Genomic DNA, 20,287 nt, shown 5'->3' on the forward strand with positions numbered 1-20,287 from the left:
CTGCTGGGGAGGAATGGGACCAGGGAGTCTGCTGTTGGTCAGGAATGAGGACCATTGACAGATGAGTGGAGAAATTCATAACAGGCTCCACATGCATTAAGCCTGGCCCTAACATTTCTTTCATGAGCTTTGAACCAAGGGCATTAAAATTTACTCCACAAAGAAAGCCCAACTATTAAAAAAATTGTAATAATGAAGTCAATATAGGAGAGAGGAACCCAAAATATTACAAGAACCTCGTGTCTCAAGATTCTCAGAGTAAGTTAGTAGAAATTGAGTCCTAAATGAATAGATTAGCTGTATGGGATGTTTGAATCTAAAGATAATTATCTACTTTGTATTTGTTGCTCTGGCAAGACATGCTCAATGGATACTTTCTTTTGCCAATGCAACTGACTGAAAATATTCTCACAATACAATAAATGTATCAGTGTATTGTACTGGTGAATTCCAGGAGTGGAGAAATGATGGTAATGGTGCATGATGTAAACTACACAATCCCACACAAAGCCTGATCCTGCACCCCTTGAAGTCAATGGCAATCCCCTCATTGACTTCAGTGGTGAATGATCAGAGCCACAACGCATGCAGACAGTGAAAGCGGGTGCTTGCCTGGTGCCTGGATAGATTGGCTTAAACTTTGCACCTTAATAATTCTCAGCTTTCTACTACTTACAATGAAAGTTTGGATTCTAATGAATTGGGACTTGTATACATTACTCAGGTATGGGGCAGAGAGGTGAACAGCTAAGTCCCTTCAGTTCATCATCATTCAGAAAAATATATGTTAGGTGCAGAAAGGAGAAAAAAAACAGGAGCAGTGAGTAGAGACAAAAAAAGAGGAGCTGGTAGCCCTGGGGCATCCCTGTTGAACCCTTCCCCTAGAAACTATTTCTGCATTGTTCTTTACAGTCTATTCTCCATGGCTTTATGTTCACTTTTGTTATAATCCTTTCCATAACAAAATCTAGATTATAAAATTCTTTAAAATAAAAGAAAAAAATATGAACGAGAGTCTAAGTAAAAATAAGACTCAAATGAATTTCAGGATTCTGGTGACATGGATTTATGAAACATCTACATATACTTTCTAAGTTATATGTATGCATAAATGTGCATGTTTGCAACTACACGACAATCTCATCATCAGATGGCTCATTATGAGAGCACTTGCTAATATAAGATTGGTATACTTCGACTCAACCATGTTAAACCCCATACTCTTGTTATATAATCTCTCTTCATATCATTTAAAATATTTACTTCCTAATGCCTGTAAATTGCATTTTATCTGTACAACAGTCCCAAATTAGGAAATGTTAATAAAGTCTTTGTTATAAAATGAGTACAAGTGGACAAACACAAATGTCAAAGCAGAATCTTATCAACCCTCTGTATCAGATTATGAAATTTTGGATTTCCCAGTCCTCCTACCAGCATTTAGCTTTAATCTGTTACTTGAAGCTCCCTTTGCACCCTAGGCTGCATCTCTGCCCACTTTTAATAATAATCCTATTTTTTCCAGGTCACATCTATATTTTCCTCTTGCACCACATAGTCCTGAAAGGTAGAAAGCAGAAAGAACCTGCTTCAGGTCCTTAGTAATGAAGCCATTTGTGATTCCTTTGAAAGTGTAGTTTCTGCATGTGTCAAATTCCTATGAGAAATTCCTGTGAAGAATTTAGCAGCTGAATTAAACAAAAAGCAACAAACATATGTAGAAGGTGCCAGACAACAGTTATAGTGGCTGACTATACTTAAAGGGAAGTACAATATCTAAATGTTTTCATAAAAGGAGAATATTAATTGAAGGGGAACTCTTTATACCATCTATCTATACACATAAAGGTATGTACGTGCTAGGTATTTATCATAAATCACCTGCATCACACAGAGACTACAGGTATTTGTATAGTCTCAAAACATTACCAAGAAAAAGAACTACTGTATTTCCTTGTAGGTGTGTAAGTTTACTAGTGTTTGTTTAGGGAGATGCTTCAATAATTGTTATTGAGTCAGATTACATGGCGCACGGTCTCAAGGTGTAGGCACTGGTCTGAATAAGTACAATACAACCCTGCTTATCCAAAGGTTTCAGGAGACATTTGACACCTTCAGATAAACAGCATTTTGTTTGATAGGATATTTAAGTCAGTTCTGTATATGCCCCAGAATCCTCACACAAACATACCATAGAGTGTTGCTGATGTTTCTGCCAGCTTTCATGACTCACCAGACAGCACTGAAAATCCTGGGAAACAAGCTTACCTTCTGTTAACTGGGGTTTGATTCATTGGGATTGCACACAAATAATGCATGGGCTGAGGTGATCAATAAGGAAATAGTTCTAGTGAAAGTTCTGGGGATACATTGTTAGTTTTTATATTGCACCAACAATGCAGTCCCACAGCACTTCCATTGCCTCTACCACAGCTCAGGGCCTGTAGCAACAGAGGGGGGCTCCTGTTTACTCCCTATATGAGGATTTTAGTGGTTTACCTGATGCAGTCTGAACTGCAATTCCCAGCACACTTATGTAAGGGATACAGCTCAATGCTCTGAAAAAAGTTATACTTATCATTCTATTAGACTGGGGGTGAGGAGGTGGGCAAAGAGATAATTCTCTGATTTTGCTAATAATGACTTATGCCAGCAGGGTATTATTACTCTGAGTAAGGTTTGTTATTCAGTTACTGCCACCATTCATATATGTTACAGTAATAAAATGCATGAGTAACTAAACATAAGTGATGTGTAACTCAACTTCCATCAGCTGTAAATTGTAGCCATCCTATGGGAAAATGGCAGGAATTTTCAGTTTCCCCCCATGAGAATTCCATATATCACAGTTGTCATCTTGGATTCCCTTTGTCTAAGATAAGCTACATGGCAATTTCAAAAGTTTAAACTGCTGCTGAAGCATTTTAAATCTAAAACAAAGGACCCAGTTTTGCCGTGAGATGTGGGCACAATTCCTACTCATATCAGTCAAAACTTTCTAATGAGTGCTTGTGGATTCCAACTGACACTCACAAAAATCACGTGTAGGAGAGCTGGCTAAAGTACAGCCTGCACACTTCCACAAACACCCTAATTTTTAATATGGACGTTCACTCCAGGGAGACAACAGGTCACAGTATACAAGGGAGCCAAGTGGGACCTGTAGTGTCTACAGACTGCACTATTGTCCTGAAGATGGAGATATGCAATTTGCTCTATTTTATGTGTGTTACTTACAGCCAAATTACAAACATCCCTCAACTGGGAACAACATGAACACCCCGGGCTTGAATGTCCACTGTTTCACACCTTGTGTACATCACTTTTAAGTGACCATAAAAAGGGTATAATATGCTACCAAATTACAACAGTAGCATTTTATACCCAGTTGCACAGGTGCAAGGCCTCATCTAGACCAGAGTACCTGATTCTGTTGTAACTCAAGTTCATCAATTTACCTATTAGCCTAAGTTCACTAACAAAACTTTAAATGCTTTGTCTAGCTGCCCCAAGCTTTGGAATACACTGAGAGATCGGGACCAGAAATAAGCATTTGTATCTTAGAGCACAGGTTTTTGGAGCATCTAGATTAACTTTTACGACTGTCTAGGCAAGGTGGGTGAGGTAATATCTTTTACTCGACCAGCTTCTGTGGTGAAAGATACAAGCTTTTGAGCTACACAGAGCTCTTCTTCAGGTAGAGCTCTGTGTAGCTCAAAAACTTGTCTCTTTCACCAACAGAAGTGGTCCAGTAAAAGATATTACCTCACTCATCTTCTCTCTCTAATGTCCCAGGACTACCATGGCTACACCACCACTGCACTTTACAATTCTATTAGTTAATTCAAATTAGCAGGCAATCAATTAACTTACAAGATCAAGACTGTAGCTTGAATAAATCATTAATAGATACACAATTGGGAGGCAGTGGGTAATCAGGCCCTAGACTCTGGAACCTGTAAATTAATATTTCTAAAATATGTCCTTGCACCATGGCAGCTAATTTGACTTTATGCATGCACAAGATTGTTGTTTTTAACTGGCTTTGATGTTTCCTAATGGCTACAACCATCACTACTATAACTTCCTAAAAACGTATTCCAAACTCACCCCAATGGTATCTGAGCACCTTGCAAAACTTATATAAAGACAACAAATACTTCCTAAAAGGAAAATAATTACAAAATTCCCATTTGCCAGAAAAGTTCAAAAACTGAGTTAGTCTAGTCTCTGATTCCATATTTTATATTCTTGGGTGGGCATCGCATACATTTTGGTCCAACAGAACTAGTAGCTCTATCTAACAATGCAATAATAAACTCTAGTAACTTTACCTTCTAGTCTCTGCACTGACTCTGGCTATGCATAATATTGTTAAATGATCTGTAGTTATTAAAAGTTCATATTTTATCAATTGAAGAAACCCTGAAAAATCGGTTTCATTTACCTACAGTATTGAATTACCAACATCATGACTAAGGCCCTACTTAACTTGTGATATTGCAGACATTGGGGATTCTGCAATATAAGGTTTCCACCGCAATTTTGTCAGGCTGGCAGCTGACAGCAGGAGCCTACCCATGCGCGGGGCTGACAGTGGAACCCGTCCATCAGATGGGCGCTGACAGTGGGAGCCCTGGCCCTCAGCCCCGTGCACGGCTGACAGCAGGAGCCCCGTCCATCAGCCAGGTGGCTGACACTGGGAGCTTCCACTGTCAATCCCACGCACGGCTGACAGAGGGAGCGCATTTTCCAAATTACTGCAAATAATATAGGCCCATTATTACTCTTCTGCAATTTCCCATGTCTTGTCCGCGACTCAACCGCAATTATATGACAATCATCCCACAATTCAAGTAGTGCCTTAATCATGACCTTTCACCTCCTTCCTCTGTCAGAAGAGCCTACCAACTTGTCAAAGCAGATACAATACAGAAAATTCTCTAATTTAATGTTATAATAATAAAAATACATTAAGGTGAAGATACATTAACTGCATTAGAATTTTCCACAGCACTAATAAGCACTGAACTCCAGTGGGAGTTGTAGTCAGGACAAACATGCAGAATTGATTTCTAAAGAAAGAGAAATAAATGGAGCTCCAGAGGAAGCAAACTGCACTGAAGCACCAAGTTTCCTCTACATGAAAAAGGCTAATTTCACCTCTGTGCTAAACATCTCACATCAGCCTTGGATTCACTTGTTTTGTTATAGTTCAAACTGAACATGTTACTTTTGCAGAAGATAACGTAAAAATAAAAAGTACACACTGCAAATTCCTGGAAGAAAACAAATTTAATTTTCTTGCCTTTTACCACATTGCTTCATTGTCAAAAGGAACTTCTTAAACGAAGGCTCATGAAATGGAAAACTGTGCCTCTGCATTATCAAATGTCCCTCCATGGAAAAATAAAAATACTTGCTTCTTTCAGTGGTACACTAGTTTCCTTTGCTAGAGAAAGACAAAATTATATTTTTGTTGCTTTTTAAATTAAAGAAAGTCTAAACTGATCTTTCAGGAGCTTGTTTGTAAGGTTGTTTGACAATGGTTTGGAAAACGGAGCCGAGCAATTTTTGCTCAATTCAAAAACTCATTTTCCCAGAGAAATCAGTTTTACAAGTATGGCCTGCTCTTGCTGAAAATATGGTTTGGTTTGGTGCCAGACGTTTCTGGGAATAAAAGTGTTTTTAATGTATTTGGAAGAAAGAGACACTTAATTAAAAAAGGAAACTTTAAAGGTAACTCTGCTGAGCACCACATGAGCTTGATGCTAGTCTAAACTGAAGCTAGCATTGGGAGAAAACAGAGGAAATGAAAAAGAATAAGGAAAAACTGAGGGTGGAGTTTATCGTTTTTAATGTCAAAGTCAATTTAAGTGCTAAATAGAAACAATGTCTCTAGAGTGAGAATATAAACAAATGCTATTAGCATAGAGATCTAACAACAAAACTCTTACAGTCTGACAGGAGACAAGAGAACATCTGGTCAGTCCTGTTCTATCTCAGTCACAGATAAAATATATAGTTATAGTATGCTATATAGTTCAGAGTACCTGTATATATCCCATCATCCTGAAGGGACACACTTTTTAATGGTACATCTAAGCAGCTCAACTATGCTTTTAGTTCTTTCCATCAAGAAACAAGCTAAAAACTCAGAGCAGGGTTGACAAAAATCATACATGAATACCAGAATTCCATTAAGCAGCAATCCCACAATGAAGAAAATCTATAAAAGAACTGGAAAAAGCTGAGGACATTTATACCAAAATATAAATTAATCCTCCTGCCTCACCACTGGCACATTATATTGGAAGAGAATGTTCATGGCAGAAGAGCATACCAGGCAATAAATAGATTTTGTGGGTTTTTAAAGACTGAGCAAAAATGAGATGCTCAAAACATACAACTCCAAAACCACCAACATTACTCGTTATACAAGACTAAAAGATCCAAACCACAAAATGGAAAGTGGTGGGGTTATTTTGGCTTGCAAAGGTTTGAAAATTCTGTGCCAACACAGACACAATGACTCACTTCAGAGATAGGTTCAAAGCACAAATAATTATCAGAGAGGGGACTAACAGGTGTGTGAAAGTGGCATGATGTGATGGGGAATCGTAATGTTAAAAAATTCCTATTTGTTTGTGAGGAAGGATGAGGTAATTTATCTCAGCTGTGGCTGACATACTTTTTTTGGATATTTGAAGTTCTACAGATCCTGTTGCTCTGCACTTTGAGAATTTCTCACATGTACTCTGCTATAGGTTAATCTTTCAAATTCTTCATGTCCCAAAACTGGGGTGAATAGAGGCCTGGGTGGCTAGTAGATGTAATAAGAAATCTAGAATATATAGATATCTTTGATCTATGAAGCCTCAGAGGGCAAGATCAGAGAGAATGCGAGAAGGAGGGGTGTAGACTGATGGCTTCTAAAGAGTCTTTTTTTGGCTCAGCAGCATTCTACAGAATAATTGTCCATGTCTGGGAAGTATACATTCAAAACCCTGCACTTTGTCTGTGAGAGTCTAAACCCAGGGACAATTGGTACAGATCTATTTCATTCTTATGTTACAACACTCCCTACAATGGTGGCAATTAGAGCTAACAAAACTGGAAAATGATGTAATTTGTTTATTCACAGTCTGAGAATAGTGAAATTAGTTGTTAATTTATTTGTAGTCTCTTGCCAATGTCAACTCTGATGCTGAAGGTTCAACCCAAGAAAGACAAGGCAGGTTCCATGCTACTCAATAGGTCCAGCAAAGATTACAATTGTCAAGGGATTTTTGTTTGTTTCTTTTTAAATAAAAGTTTAGTCTAAAATTTTCTACCTCTGTACTTGAAGTTAATCAAAGAGCTCTGTACCCAAAACTTAGTCTGAATTCCACTATGCTAAATAAATGTGGTAATCAGCAGCCAGTGGTAGCTGATAGCTCATGAGCAATATTCCACATGCAGAGCACCGCTACTAAGCACTATGAGCCATGACACCTAATAAAATGTATCACGTAATGTCCATGCATCTCCAATAAGAACCATCTTGATTCAGGCTATGGGGGCAAACGGTTTGGGGAGGGAATACAGGAGCTAACATGAGAAAGACTGAAGATGGGTCTGGCGATAAGGAAAAAAAGATAAAATTGCCAAAGTTATTCAACTTTACAGGAAATATATCAGAAAGAGGAAACATTTCTTTTTTTCTCTATCAAGTGTCTGCTGTATTGTAGCCACCATGCTATCTGTTCCTTCATGCTTTTAGCCCAACTGGTATTCAGAAAGAAATTCTTTCAGGTTAAGCAGTGTGATAGATTGATATACAACTCATTATATCATTATGTTCAAGCAGAGGAAAATCATATTTGACTTGACTAACTCTGACTTGTCATCTTGTTTTGCTCTCGCAAAGGTGTATTAGACCAACAGAAAAAAAATTCCAGGTCGATAAACTTGGACAGTAGATGCTCCAAAGATCATGTACTTCAGAAGAAATATCAATCTTTCCTAATTATTTTTGCCAATGACATCAATATTGTGTGTAAAAACAGAACCTCTTCTTCCCACACGGGCAAGCCCAGTGAGATGTGGAGCTTTTGCTAAGTCACATGGACTGGAGATTAGAGGATCCTGGTGATCACAATGTGAAAATGCTCAAGATTAAGAAAAAAAGCAGATAATCTGATCAAGTTACAAAGGACAAGTAGGACAGTTAACACTGAGATGTAAATTACTAAAGCAAGAACCAATGAAGAGTCAGATCAAACTACAATAGTTACATTAATTTTTTTCCATGAAGATTATGAGAAAAGTGTATAAGCGGCTTTTTAAATCCCTAGTTGAACACTGTAGTCTATTATTTTCTTTGAAATATTTTTGACTGCAAATTCTCATTTTTGTATTGCTGAGTCTGATCAGCAGCATGCCAGTGGTCAGCTGTAATTCTGCTTTTCTAAACACAAACACCACATTTGACAAATTTACAATAATTTTTGTAGAAATTTAAGTAAAACTTGAAGAGTCATCTTTGAATTAAGCAGATAGTTATCTACTTGTCAAATTGGAAGCTTGACTAGGAATTTCCCGCTTGGAACATAGATAAGAAATGACAATTTCGTAACTCAACAATTCAAGTAAAGTCAGAATTAAATACAGCATCCATGAATTGATTTGTTTTTATCATGAGGGTTTTTTCCTTGTCATACCAGGTGATACACATGCCTGTTACTTCCCTAATCTATTGTACTGTATGTACTACAGCCGAAAATAAGGGAAAAGTCAGACACCTAGTCAAAATGATTTAGAAAACAGCTTATCATTTACAAAGGACTATGGATTAAGAATAATTTAAAAAAATAAAAACAATCTATTTTCCCTAGTGATGTAATAAAGATCATCATTCTGTTTCCTAATCGGTGACTTCAGGTAACAAATACTTAATTTATATTCCTTTCAGTCTATGGTTCATATGCCATTTTTGTATTCCAATCTGGCTCTGCCTTTTATTTCCTTCCATTCTCCTTTCCTTGGTTAGATTAAAGAGGTAGGGTGTTAATGGGGGACTTGATATAGATTGAAGATCTATTTTATCCCCCCGGAGACCAGCCTGATTTGAACAAATTGAAGAGAGTGAAGCAGCCCCTTTGTGTCCTTGGAAAGCCTTTTCCATTTCAGCATTTCCAGCTGGCAGGCATGGTCCCCTTTGTTCACTGAGAGAACAAGAAAAAAGGTGCCTGTACAAGAAGGTTGTGAATAATTTCGTATAGCATCATGGAGACTGCAAAAGCTCCTTTCCACTCTCCTTTATGGTTGGTGAGCATGTGTACGTGAGGTGGATCCAGTGAGGGAGTGCAGAGAACTGGTGCTTGAGGCTCGAACTGGGCGAGAAACAAGCTGTTGTGTGCCAGTGCCCAGTTCTGCTGTTGCCACTTCCTCGTTACCCTCTTCCTTGTGGGCACTGTTTTGTGCTGGACACTCAAAATGCACACAGTGAAACACCTGGGAAAAAAAATGAAGAGATAAGCAAAACAATTAATAGAAGCGAAAGTGTGAACAGAACTAAACAACACCTTCAGTGAAGCATGCAGGCAACGTGCCAGTGCCAAAGGGCTGATCCAAGCTAGAATGTTTCATCGTGGGCTTAACAGCCTGTGTTCAGAACCCACAACTGTTAGGGTTGAAACAAATGCGAGTAACAGCCATGTAGGGGGAGAAGGCCTTAGCCGATAAGCCTTTATGTCTGGTAGCCTTTAGTTTGAGGTGCTGAGCCTGAATTCAGTCAGATAGATAGTTCTGAGGCAAATGGGGACATTTTGGTGATTTGGAAAAATCCTTTAGTTTGCAAAGCAGCATATCTATAATCTAAAAGCTATCAAATGACAATGAAAATGACTTAATTAAACTCCAGAAAGGCTGAACATCCACATTATCTACGAATTAAAGTGACACTGTAATGCAGATGATGTTATCTCATGACTGCCCTCTACTGTATTCAGCAACACCTCAGCAGATGCAATATTTTGCAGTACACAGAAATACAGGATTTGCCAGGTCCAAGGAGACCATTGCTTCATCAAATGCAGAATTCTGCTTCAAGTAGCAGCCAACAATTGATGTTTCAAGATGTGATCATTGTGCAAGCAGTACATAGGGGAACTCCTTCCAGACTCTGCAGGTGATTATCTTAGGCCCTAAAACAGGAAGATTTCCCTTTCAACATTTTTCACCATATTTCCTAGGTTAGTATAGCTGCTTATAGAACACCTGTTCATGTAGCTATTCAGTGGGTCCTTATAAATGCCACTAAACTGTTTGCTTCAATGATTTTTCCATGACAGTCAATTGCACAGGTTTACCACCAACATTGTAAATAAATCTTTCCTTCTATTAATTTTAAATTTGCTGTCAATCAATTTCATTGAGTGTCCTCTTGTTCTTCTGTCATGGCACTAGCTGAAGAGGGATGCCTGCTTAGTTTTTACTAATCCATTCATTATTTTGTATGCTATCATGCTTCTTCTTATTCTCCTCTTAAACAGTCCAAAACATTTAAATCTCATCTCATAGCCACATAAACCCACTGAAACCTCTTCAAATCTTAGCTGTCCTTTCCTAGGCCTTTTAAGTTCAGCAACATCCTTTTTGAGGTCAGATGACCAAAACCAAACAAAGCACACAAAGTGTAGACAGATCATTGATTTATACAAGACCAGTATAATATTATCTATTATTTTCTACCTTGTCTTTAATACAATTTAGAATCCTATTAGTCTTTTTCACTGTGACTGCACATTGAGCAGACATCTTCATTGAACTGTCTACAGTAACCCCTAGATCTTTTTCCTGAGAGTTGCTAGCTAATTTAGAACCCAACAGCGTGTATGAAACCAAGAGAGCTTTATTCACAGTCATGTTCTCTGTAGCTCTCTTATTATAATTTCTTGTGTCTTTCTTGGTGCCAGAATTCTTGCAATTTTTTTTTGTCGTCTGCTCTGTTATTTTCTCTCCATTTCTAGGTGTGATATATATAATGTTAGCTTCTTTTGTAAACTCATCTCTGCATTTGCAATTGCGTTGCTGTGCTGTCTTTCATTAAATAGATTTCTCAAAGACTGTGATTACTTGCTAGGCTTTAAAGTTTTGAAGGTAACAGCCACTGTCATTTTTCTAGCTTCCATTACAAGTATCAGGATTTAAGGGAATGGACTATAGCTGATCAATGCATCTTTATAGTACACTGCTTTCCTAGCAAGGTGGTATGGTCAAAATGGGTAGGGCACAGGTCTGGAAATCGAGACACTCCATGCTCCCACAATGTCCAATGCAAATAGAGTTTCTCATTTAAAATTTCATCTTATATTTATATAGTGATGCATCTTTTTATACAGTAGCTATTACTAACCATTAGCTGATATCAATCTATAAAATCAGAAAAACTTGTCTCCTAAATTATACCTTTCATTGTTACCATTTCTTTTTCATACCAGGCTGTAATGTTCACCTCAGAAGCTGCCACATTGACACTACTGTGGACTCAAGAGGTGTTTTATTATTGTTTCACTTTAACATATATAGAGCAACACTGCTGAAGAGGGGGGAGGATTCAGAAGAACAGTCCTGGATGTATCAATTCCACTCAGTATTTGATTTATATATGTAACCACAGATAAAGTAAAAACAAACAATGATGCATGTGCTTCTTTATAAAAGCAGGAACCAAGAACTCAGTATTATCCTCTAATCTGAGGATTTCTTGTGCTTCTCTTGGGAAATTTGATGAAGTTCTGGCATCCAAATAAGGAGAGCCAAACTCCCCTACATTTGTTTGAGGACAAGAGGCCTCTTCCAGCAGACATGGCACTGGTCTATCAGGGACATCATCCAAAACTTTCAGTCACAATAAACCAATGACAAAAAGACCTGAGGAGAATAAATGTTCTTTTTTCTTATTTATAAAAAAATAGAAAGACTGACAAGTACAAGGAAAAAAGCCAATGAAAACTTTTTGTATTGAAATATACCAAAACCCAATATTTCATCTGAAATTTATGGCTTTCAATTCTGTCAACAAATGGAAAAAAACACAGGAATGGACAGAAGAGTTTATAATAATTAAATAAAAACATTTACAAAATAGTTCAATGTCACCTACCAACTACAAAAAACACTCAACCATCCACTGCCATCCTGAGAAAAGTGTGGAAAAAACACAGATTATGCTCTAAAAGTCATAAAATCCAAGCTCTGACAGACCAAGTAGGGAAGTACATCCTAGAGTTGAGGACTCCTCATTGAGAACAGGCTGTCAGCAGCCCATTTTGTTTAAAATTACACTGTTTCAATCAAGAAGTCTACTATTTACGGGCAAATAAATCTGGTCATCTGAAAAAGAATGATACACAAGCGGCATGTGCCCAGATTAATTTCAAAGCATGTGCCCAGATTAATTTCCTATGTAACTGAGATAAAATATTCTGAAGGAATAAAATGAAAGGAGCAGAATAATTTATGGCTTGAATATAGATATGATAAAGGCAGGAAGTGAATGGTAAGAATTTTCCAAAGAGCATCTGATCTGATTGATTAAAAGGATGAGGAAGTCATGTAACAAATCAAAACAGATTTGTGAAAAGAACAGAACAGTAACAACGAGATACTGCTGTGTATCAATAATCTAAACAAACTGGGACACATTAAACAGGGGGAATAAACTGAGTAACACATTTATATACACTATGATAACAGCAGCTTAGATGTGGCATGTTATGTAAAGGAAGGAAGTAGGGACCTAATTCTTCTCTCTGTGAAGTCAATGGGAGTTTGGCCATCAGACTTCAAAGGGAAAAGAATACAATCCTTTAAGAAGAGCAGTCATTGACTTCTGAGTAATAAAAGGACATGATAAAAACAGAATAACAAATTTTGGAAGACTGTGGGAAAAGGCTGGTGAAATCGGATCAAATAAAAAAAAAGAAAAGACCACAGGAGAAATGGGAAGTTTTCAAAAATATATTAATGTATGCCTGCCATCTAGTGATAAGCACAGTAAGAGTAGAAGAAAAATGCTAACATGAATGAACATGGTGGTATAAAATAAAATCAAGACTAAAGGAAGAGAGACAAAGTCGGTGAGATATACGATGTCAAATTCAAAAGAGGATTACAAAGTGAAATTAGTGGAGAGATTAAAAATGGAGGTAGAGAATACAAGAAACTTTTAATAAGAAGTTAAGATAAATGAATGGAAGAGCAATTCTAAGTACATCAGGAACAAAAGGTCAGTGAAAAAGGTATTAGGGCCTCCAAGAGATAGCATTAGGGGAATTTGACAGAAGTAGTAAATTCTGCTAAAAATTTAATGAATTAATTGCCTTATCGTTCACAAAAGATGAGAGCCAGAAGTAGACACACGTTTCCCAGAGGAAGCAGATACAATGCTGAAGGAAATCAGGATCATGCTAAATAGGTAATTAAAACAAAATCTAACGTCCAAAGAGTAAAAAAAAAAAAAAAACAAAACTTTACAGTCACATGCTTATAAAGACCAAAGCTCCAAAGGAAATGGCAAATATTCATGTTCTTCAGACATATCTCAAATCGTTTGGAAACAGGGAAGGTAGTGGCAGATTGGAGAGAAGCTTGTGCAATACCTATAATTAAGCAGGAATCAGATTCTTTATCTTTTAAGACATCTTACTCAAAACATACAGGTGGCAGCCTGGCTTGTACCAGGCTGCAATTCAAATTAGAGTATTCTTGAGCTCATAAGAAGTTGCATATCTTTGTATTTGTGCAACATTTTTTTACTTAATGCTTACTAATACATAGCATTTTACATTTTTTAAAAACATTTTATAAGCACTAACTAGGTAATAATCCTTACACACTTACCTCACAGGTATGTAAGTATTATTTACCCACTTTACAGATGAGGAAAACAGGAAGGAAGAGAGTAACTTGCCCAAAGCCACACAACATGGAAAGGGTAAAGCTAGGATTAGAACACATGGAATGAACTCCCAGCCCCACTGAAATCAATGGCAGTTTTACCACTGACTTCCATGGGGCCAGAGTTTCATCTACCAGCTCTCAGCTCCTTTCAGGAACAAGGAATCCCAGCCTGCTCACCTGCTAGGTTAACTCCCAGGCAGTCTAACCAGTGCAGCTAGGCCCTAACAGAGCTGCCTGATTGGCCAAACCACCCAACTGCCTGAAGATATCAGCAGACATGCTCTTAAGACCCACAGCAGCAGCAAGGCACTAGCTGCTTAATGCATCCACTCACGGCTGTGATCGCTCCTTAGCCTGCTTGTTCCCATGTTCTAAACTCAGATCCGGCCCTGCTCCTGCCATGGACTCAGCCTTGCCTCACTCCAGGTAATCTGGCTCTGACCCTCAGCTCCAATTCCTGGCCTGACTCCTGCTTCAACCACTAGATCTGACTCTTGCTGCAACAACCAGTGTTTACTGCCTATTTCCCAGTCCCTAACTGTTTGATCAGTCCACCAAGAGGAACCCATCAGAGGAAAAGGGGTTCAGTTCTCTCTGGCTTAGATCCCACCATGACAAATGTTTTCCCGTCACAGATAGTGGGTGCAGTGTAGGAGCTGCAGGCTCAGATTGCTGCCCTGCAGGTGTAGAATGTGGCCTTGCAAGCACAAGCTGCACAACTTGCAGCTCTGTCCCCTGCTCCCCATGAACCAAAGATTCCACTGCCAGATAAATTCAACAGTGACTGTAGCAAATTCTGTGGATTTCTGAATCTGTGCTGGCTTCTGTTTCTGTTGCAATGAAGAGCACTGACCAAGCCAAAGTAGAATTTATCATCCGCTTGCTGACTGAGGAGGCCCTGGCCTGGGCTTCCCCTGCTCATGGAAAAATCTAGCCCTCTCTTGGGTCAGTTTGAAAACTTTGTGCAAGCCATGGTGGTAATCTTTGATGACCCAAATCACATATGCACAGCAGAGGCTGCGCTTCAAGCATTGCGTCAGGGGGGCTGATTGGTTGCCAAGTTTGCCACAAATTTTCAGGGCCTGGTAGCAGACACTGAATGGAAAGAGGCTTGCAGTGTTACCACTTCCAGCTTGGCTGCCATGAAAAAAACGAAGATGACCTGGCACAGATGGAGTCCTTGCTTGGCCTGGACAGTGTAATTGAACTGTGCATTAAGAGTGATCACCGTCTGACGGAGCACTGCCAAGAGTGAAGCTCTGCCTCTTGTGGCCCATTGGTTTTCCTAACCCCAGTTTGCTAACCACAGGCTTTGTCCCCACAGACTGCCCAGGCCCAGTCCTCCCTTTCCAAGGCTGAAGAAAAAAAAGATATACAAAATGGCAGTTTTATGCCTGTACTGCAGAGAACCAGGACACTTCGCATTGGGCTGTCCTGCCCCAGCAAATTCCATGTCTCAGCCCCAACAAAGATGCCTGGGTTGATGTTCTTCCTCTCCCCTGAGTACTTGATATTGATATTTGTCTGCCAGTACTTTGGCAACAGCTAACCAGAACCTGACACATTTCCGACTCTCCCTCTAACTTTGACACCCCACCATATCTGAGGTCCGCCTGGAAGCGCTGGTTGATTTGGGTGCTTCAGTAATTTCATGGACTTGGACTTTGCATGAGCACATGCAATGCCCATCCAGGTGTGAAAGCTCTCCAGACTCGGTGGAGTGTATCGAAGGGACACTTCTCTTGTAGGGCCTGGTTACCCACCAGACTGCCCTCTTGGAGGTTACTATCCTCCAGTTTGGGCTCATCCAAGCACCACACTCTCAGATTATCCTCAGCATGCACTGGCTTGCCACCCACAATCCACATATCCATTGGCGGGCAGATGCAGTACATTTCAGCTCCCTGCATTGTCAGCAATCATGTCTCCCAATACTCAGCCCTGGACCAGAAGATCTCTGTGCTCACTCTGCCTCCTCAGAAAATCTGAGGCCATTACTTCACAGGGAATCTCTGTACTCTCCGCACCCCTTCCTGCCACCTCAGTGATACCTGCTGAATACCAAGAATTTATAAGAAGAATGTGTACACCTTGCCACCCCATCCACTTATGACTGCTCCATTAATCTTTATCTGGAAGTGGAGATCTCTTTTGGTTATACCTACTCTCTTTTTGAAGCTGCCTTCAAAAGAACCTTCAAAATGATTTCATTCATCCATCCATATCTCTGGCTGGGGCACTGACCTTCTTTGTAAAAGAGGAGGATGGATCTCTAATGCCCTGTTTGGAATACAGCAAGCTAAACAAAGTTACCAAACAGAATTGGTAACTCCTGTCCCCTATCAGGGAATTCTTTCAATGACTTAGCTCTTCCATAGTCTTCACAAAGTTAGACCTCCATGGAGTTTATAACCTGGTAAGGGTTAGGAAGATTGACGAGTGGAAGTCCACCTTCCATACCTGGTAGAGACATTTCAAATAGCTAGTTATGCCGTTTGGCCTGTGCAATTCCCTGGCAATCTTCTGGCATTTCATCAATGATATCTTCAGGGACATGCTACACCATTTTGTATTATCTTAATCATAGAATATCAGCGTTGGAAGGGACCTCAGGAGGTCATCTAGTCCAACCCCCTGCTCAAAGCAGGACCAATCCCCAATTAAATCATCCCAGCCAGGGCTTTGTCAAGCCTGACCTTAAAAACTTCTAAGGAAGGAGATTCCACCACCTCCCTAGGTAACACATTCCAGTGTTTCACCACCCTCCTAGTGAAAAAGTTTTTCCTAATAGCCAACCTAAACCTCCCCCACTGCAACTTGAGACCATTACTCCTTGTCCTGTCCTCTTCTACCACTGAGAATAGTCTAGAACCATCCTCTTTGGAACCACCTCTCAGGTAGTTGAAAGCAGCTATCAAATCCCCCCTCATTCTTCTCTTCTGCAGACTAAACAATCCCAGTTCCCTCAGCCTTTCCTCATAAGTCATGTGTTCCAGACCCCTAATCATTTTTGTTGCCCTTCGCTGGACTCTCTCCAATTTTTCCACATCCTTCTTGTAGTGTGGGGCCCAAAACTGGACACAGTACTCTAGATGAGGTCTCACCAATGTCCAATAGAGGGGAACGATCACATCCCTCAATCTTCTGGCTATGCCCCTACTTATACATCCCAAAATGCCACTGGCCTTCTTGGCAACAAGGGCACACTGTTGACTCATATCCAGCTTCTCATCCACTGTCACCCCTAGGTTCTTTTCCGCAGAACTGCGGCCTAGCCATTCGGTCCCTAGTCTGTAGCGGTGCATTGGATTCTTCCGTCCTAAGTGCAGGACCCTGCACTTATCCTTGTTGAACCTCATCAGATTTCTTTTGGCCCAATCCTCCAATTTGTCTAGGTCCCTCTGTATCCTATCCCTACCTGCCACCGTATCTACCACTCCTCCTAGTTTAGTATCATCCGCAAATTTGCTGAGAGTGCAATCCACACAATCCTCCAGATCATTTATAAAGATATTGAACAAAACTGGCCCCAGGACCGACCCTTGGGGCACTCCACTTGATACCGGCTGCCATCTAGACATGGAGCCATTGATCACTACCCGTTGAGCCCGACAATCTAGCCAACTTTCTACCCACCTTATAGTGCATTCATCCAGCCCATACTTCTTTAACTTGCTGACAAGTATACTGTGGGAGACAGTGTCAAAAGCTTTGCTAAAGTCAAGAAACAATACATCCACTGCTTTCCCTTCATCCACAGAACCAGTTATCTCATCATAGAAGGCGATTAGATTAGTCAGGCACGACCTTCCCTTGGTGAATCCATTCTGACTGTTCCTGATCACTTTCCTCTCGTGTAAGTGCTTCAGGATTGATTCCTTGAGGACCTGCTCCATGATTTTTCCAGGGACTGAGGTGAGGCTGACTGGCCTGTAGTTCCCAGGATCCTCCTCCTTCCCTTTTTTAAAGATGGGCACTACATTAGCCTTTTTCCAGTCGTCCGGGACTTCCCCCGTTCGCCATGAGTTTTCAAAGATAATGGCCAATGGCTCTGCAATCACAGCCGCCAACTGCTTTAGCACACTCGGATGCAATGCATCCGGCCCCATGGACTTGTGCACGTCCAGCTTTTCTAAATAGTCCCTAACCACTTCTTTCTCCACAGAGGGCTGGCCACCTACTCCCCATGCTGTGTTGCCCAGCGCAGCAGTCTGGGAGCTGACCTTGTTTGTGAAGACAGAGGCAAAAAAAGCATTGAGTACATTAGCTTTTTCCACATCCTCTGTCACTAGGTTGCATCCCTCATTCAGTAAGGGGCTCACACGTTCCTTGGCTTTCTTCTTGTTGCCAACATACCTGAAGAAACCCTTCTTGTACTCTTAACATCTCTTGCTAGCTGCAGCTCCAGTTGTGATTTGGCCCTCCTGATCCGCAAGGATTTCACTGTTAAGCCAAGCTGGTCGCCTGCCATATTTACTATTCTTTAGACACATCGGGACGGTTTGTCCCTGTAACCTCAACAGGGATTCTTTGAAATACAGCCAGCTCTCCTGGACTCCTTTCCCCCTCATGTTATTCCCCCAGGGGATCCTACCCATCAGGTCCCTGAGGGAGTCGAAGTCTAAGTCCAGGGTCCGTATTCTGCTGCTTACCTTTTTTCCCTGTGTCAGGATCCTGAACTCGACCAACTCATGGTCACTGCCTCCCAGATTCCCATCCACTTTTGCTTCCCCTACTAATTCTTCCTGGTTTGTGAGCAGCAGGTCAAGAAAAGCTCTCCCCCTAGTTGGCTCCTCCAGAACTTGCACCAGGAAATTGTCCCCTACATTTTCCAAAAACTTCCTGGATTGTCTGTGCACCGCTGTAGTACTCTCCCAGCAGATATCAGGATGATTAAAGTCGCCCATGAGAACCAGGGCGTGTGATCTAGTAGCTTCTGTGAGTTGCCGGAAGAAAGCCTCGTCCACCTCATCCCCCTGGTCCGGTGGCCTATAGCAAACTCCCACCACTACATCACTCTTGTTGCTCACACTTCTAAACTTAATCCAGAGACACTCAGGTTTTTCTGCAGTTTCATACCAGAGCTCTGAGCAGTCATACTGCTCCCTTACATACAGTGCTACTCCCCCACCTTTTGTGCCCTGCCTGTCCTTCCTGAACAGTTTATAACCATCCATGACAGTACTCCAGTCATGTGAGTTACCCCACCAAGTCTCTGTTATTCCAATCACGTCTTAATTCCTTGCCTTCATCAGGACCTCCAGTTCTCCCTGCTTGTTTCCTCATCTTTTCAGAAAATCAGGCCTTTTACAATCATCACGTATGCAACATCCTAGAGGGACTCCTTCAAAATTGTCTGTATGCTAAGCCTGAGAAGTGAGAGTTTGACCAAGATACAATTGAATTCCTCAGGTATATCATCTGTCCCAAAGGGATAATCATGGACTAAAGATTATGGACTAAAGAGGCCGTAGGCAACTGGGCCTCTCCAAAGGACTTCCATGGGGTACAGCAATTTGTGGGCTTTGCCAGTTTTCACAGGAAATTTATCAAGGGCTTTCCTAGTTTAGTCACCCTGTGATTGTCCTGCTAAGTAAGGGAGCCTGGTTCACCTGGTCCCTAGAAGCCCAATCCAACTTCAAGCAACTAAAAGAGGAGCTTCACTATGGCACCTATACTGACCCCACAAAACTATTTACAATAGAGGCCAAAGTGTCAAACTTTGCTCTGGATGCAGTGTTGTCCCAGCCAGCAGATGACTGCACCCCCATGCCTTCTAGTCACATAAGCTAATTCATATGGAGAGAAACTTTGATATAGGGAAAAGGAGCTGATAGCCATAAAGGCAGCCTTTGAGGAACGGCACCGTCTTCTAGAAGGGCACAGGTTCCTTGTACAAGTCCTCAGAGATCACAAGAACCTGGAATACCTTTGGACAGTCAGGCACCTTAACCAATGAGAGGTCTGCTGGTCCCTCTTGTTTGCCTGGCTCAATTTAATAATTACCTGTCATCCAGTGTCAAAAAACCTGTCCTGCAAGGATGAGTACCTTGACTCTGGCAGGCGAACTCCTTCAACAGTTCTTAAGGTGTCCAATTTTGTTAATGGGACAACAGACAGCAACCTGATGTCTTCCTCTATTCCTTGCAGCCCAATGACCCATTCACAGCTTAGATCCACCCATTCCTTGATGATGCCGGTACCCAGCCTGTTGCAGAGTTTAGAATACAGGATGATGTCCTCTTCCAGAAAGGCTGTATTCATGTTCTGGGGGGACAGCTTAGGCTTTAAGCCATGAATCACCACTTCTTGGTCACTTTGGCCACTTCAAGACCTGTAA

The 20,287-nt window shown here is 40.7% G+C and overlaps 1 protein-coding gene across 2 annotated transcripts in view; it reads right to left on the minus strand.

Annotated features, from left to right (window-relative positions):
- Window positions 1-226: 226 nt before the first annotated feature.
- Window positions 227-20,287, minus strand: part of BTBD9 (BTB domain containing 9) — a 308,026-nt gene continuing 287,965 nt past the window's right edge. For both annotated transcript variants that reach the window (XM_048843484.2, XM_048843485.2), the window contains one exon: window positions 227-9,495. In XM_048843484.2, coding sequence (XP_048699441.1) covers window positions 9,301-9,495 — 195 coding nt within the window. In that variant the 3' untranslated portion in view covers window positions 227-9,300. The remainder of the gene's footprint in view (window positions 9,496-20,287) is intronic.

The sequence above is a fragment of the Caretta caretta genome, chromosome 3 (assembly GCF_965140235.1).
Source record: "Caretta caretta isolate rCarCar2 chromosome 3, rCarCar1.hap1, whole genome shotgun sequence".
Lineage (NCBI taxonomy): Eukaryota > Metazoa > Chordata > Testudines > Cheloniidae > Caretta > Caretta caretta.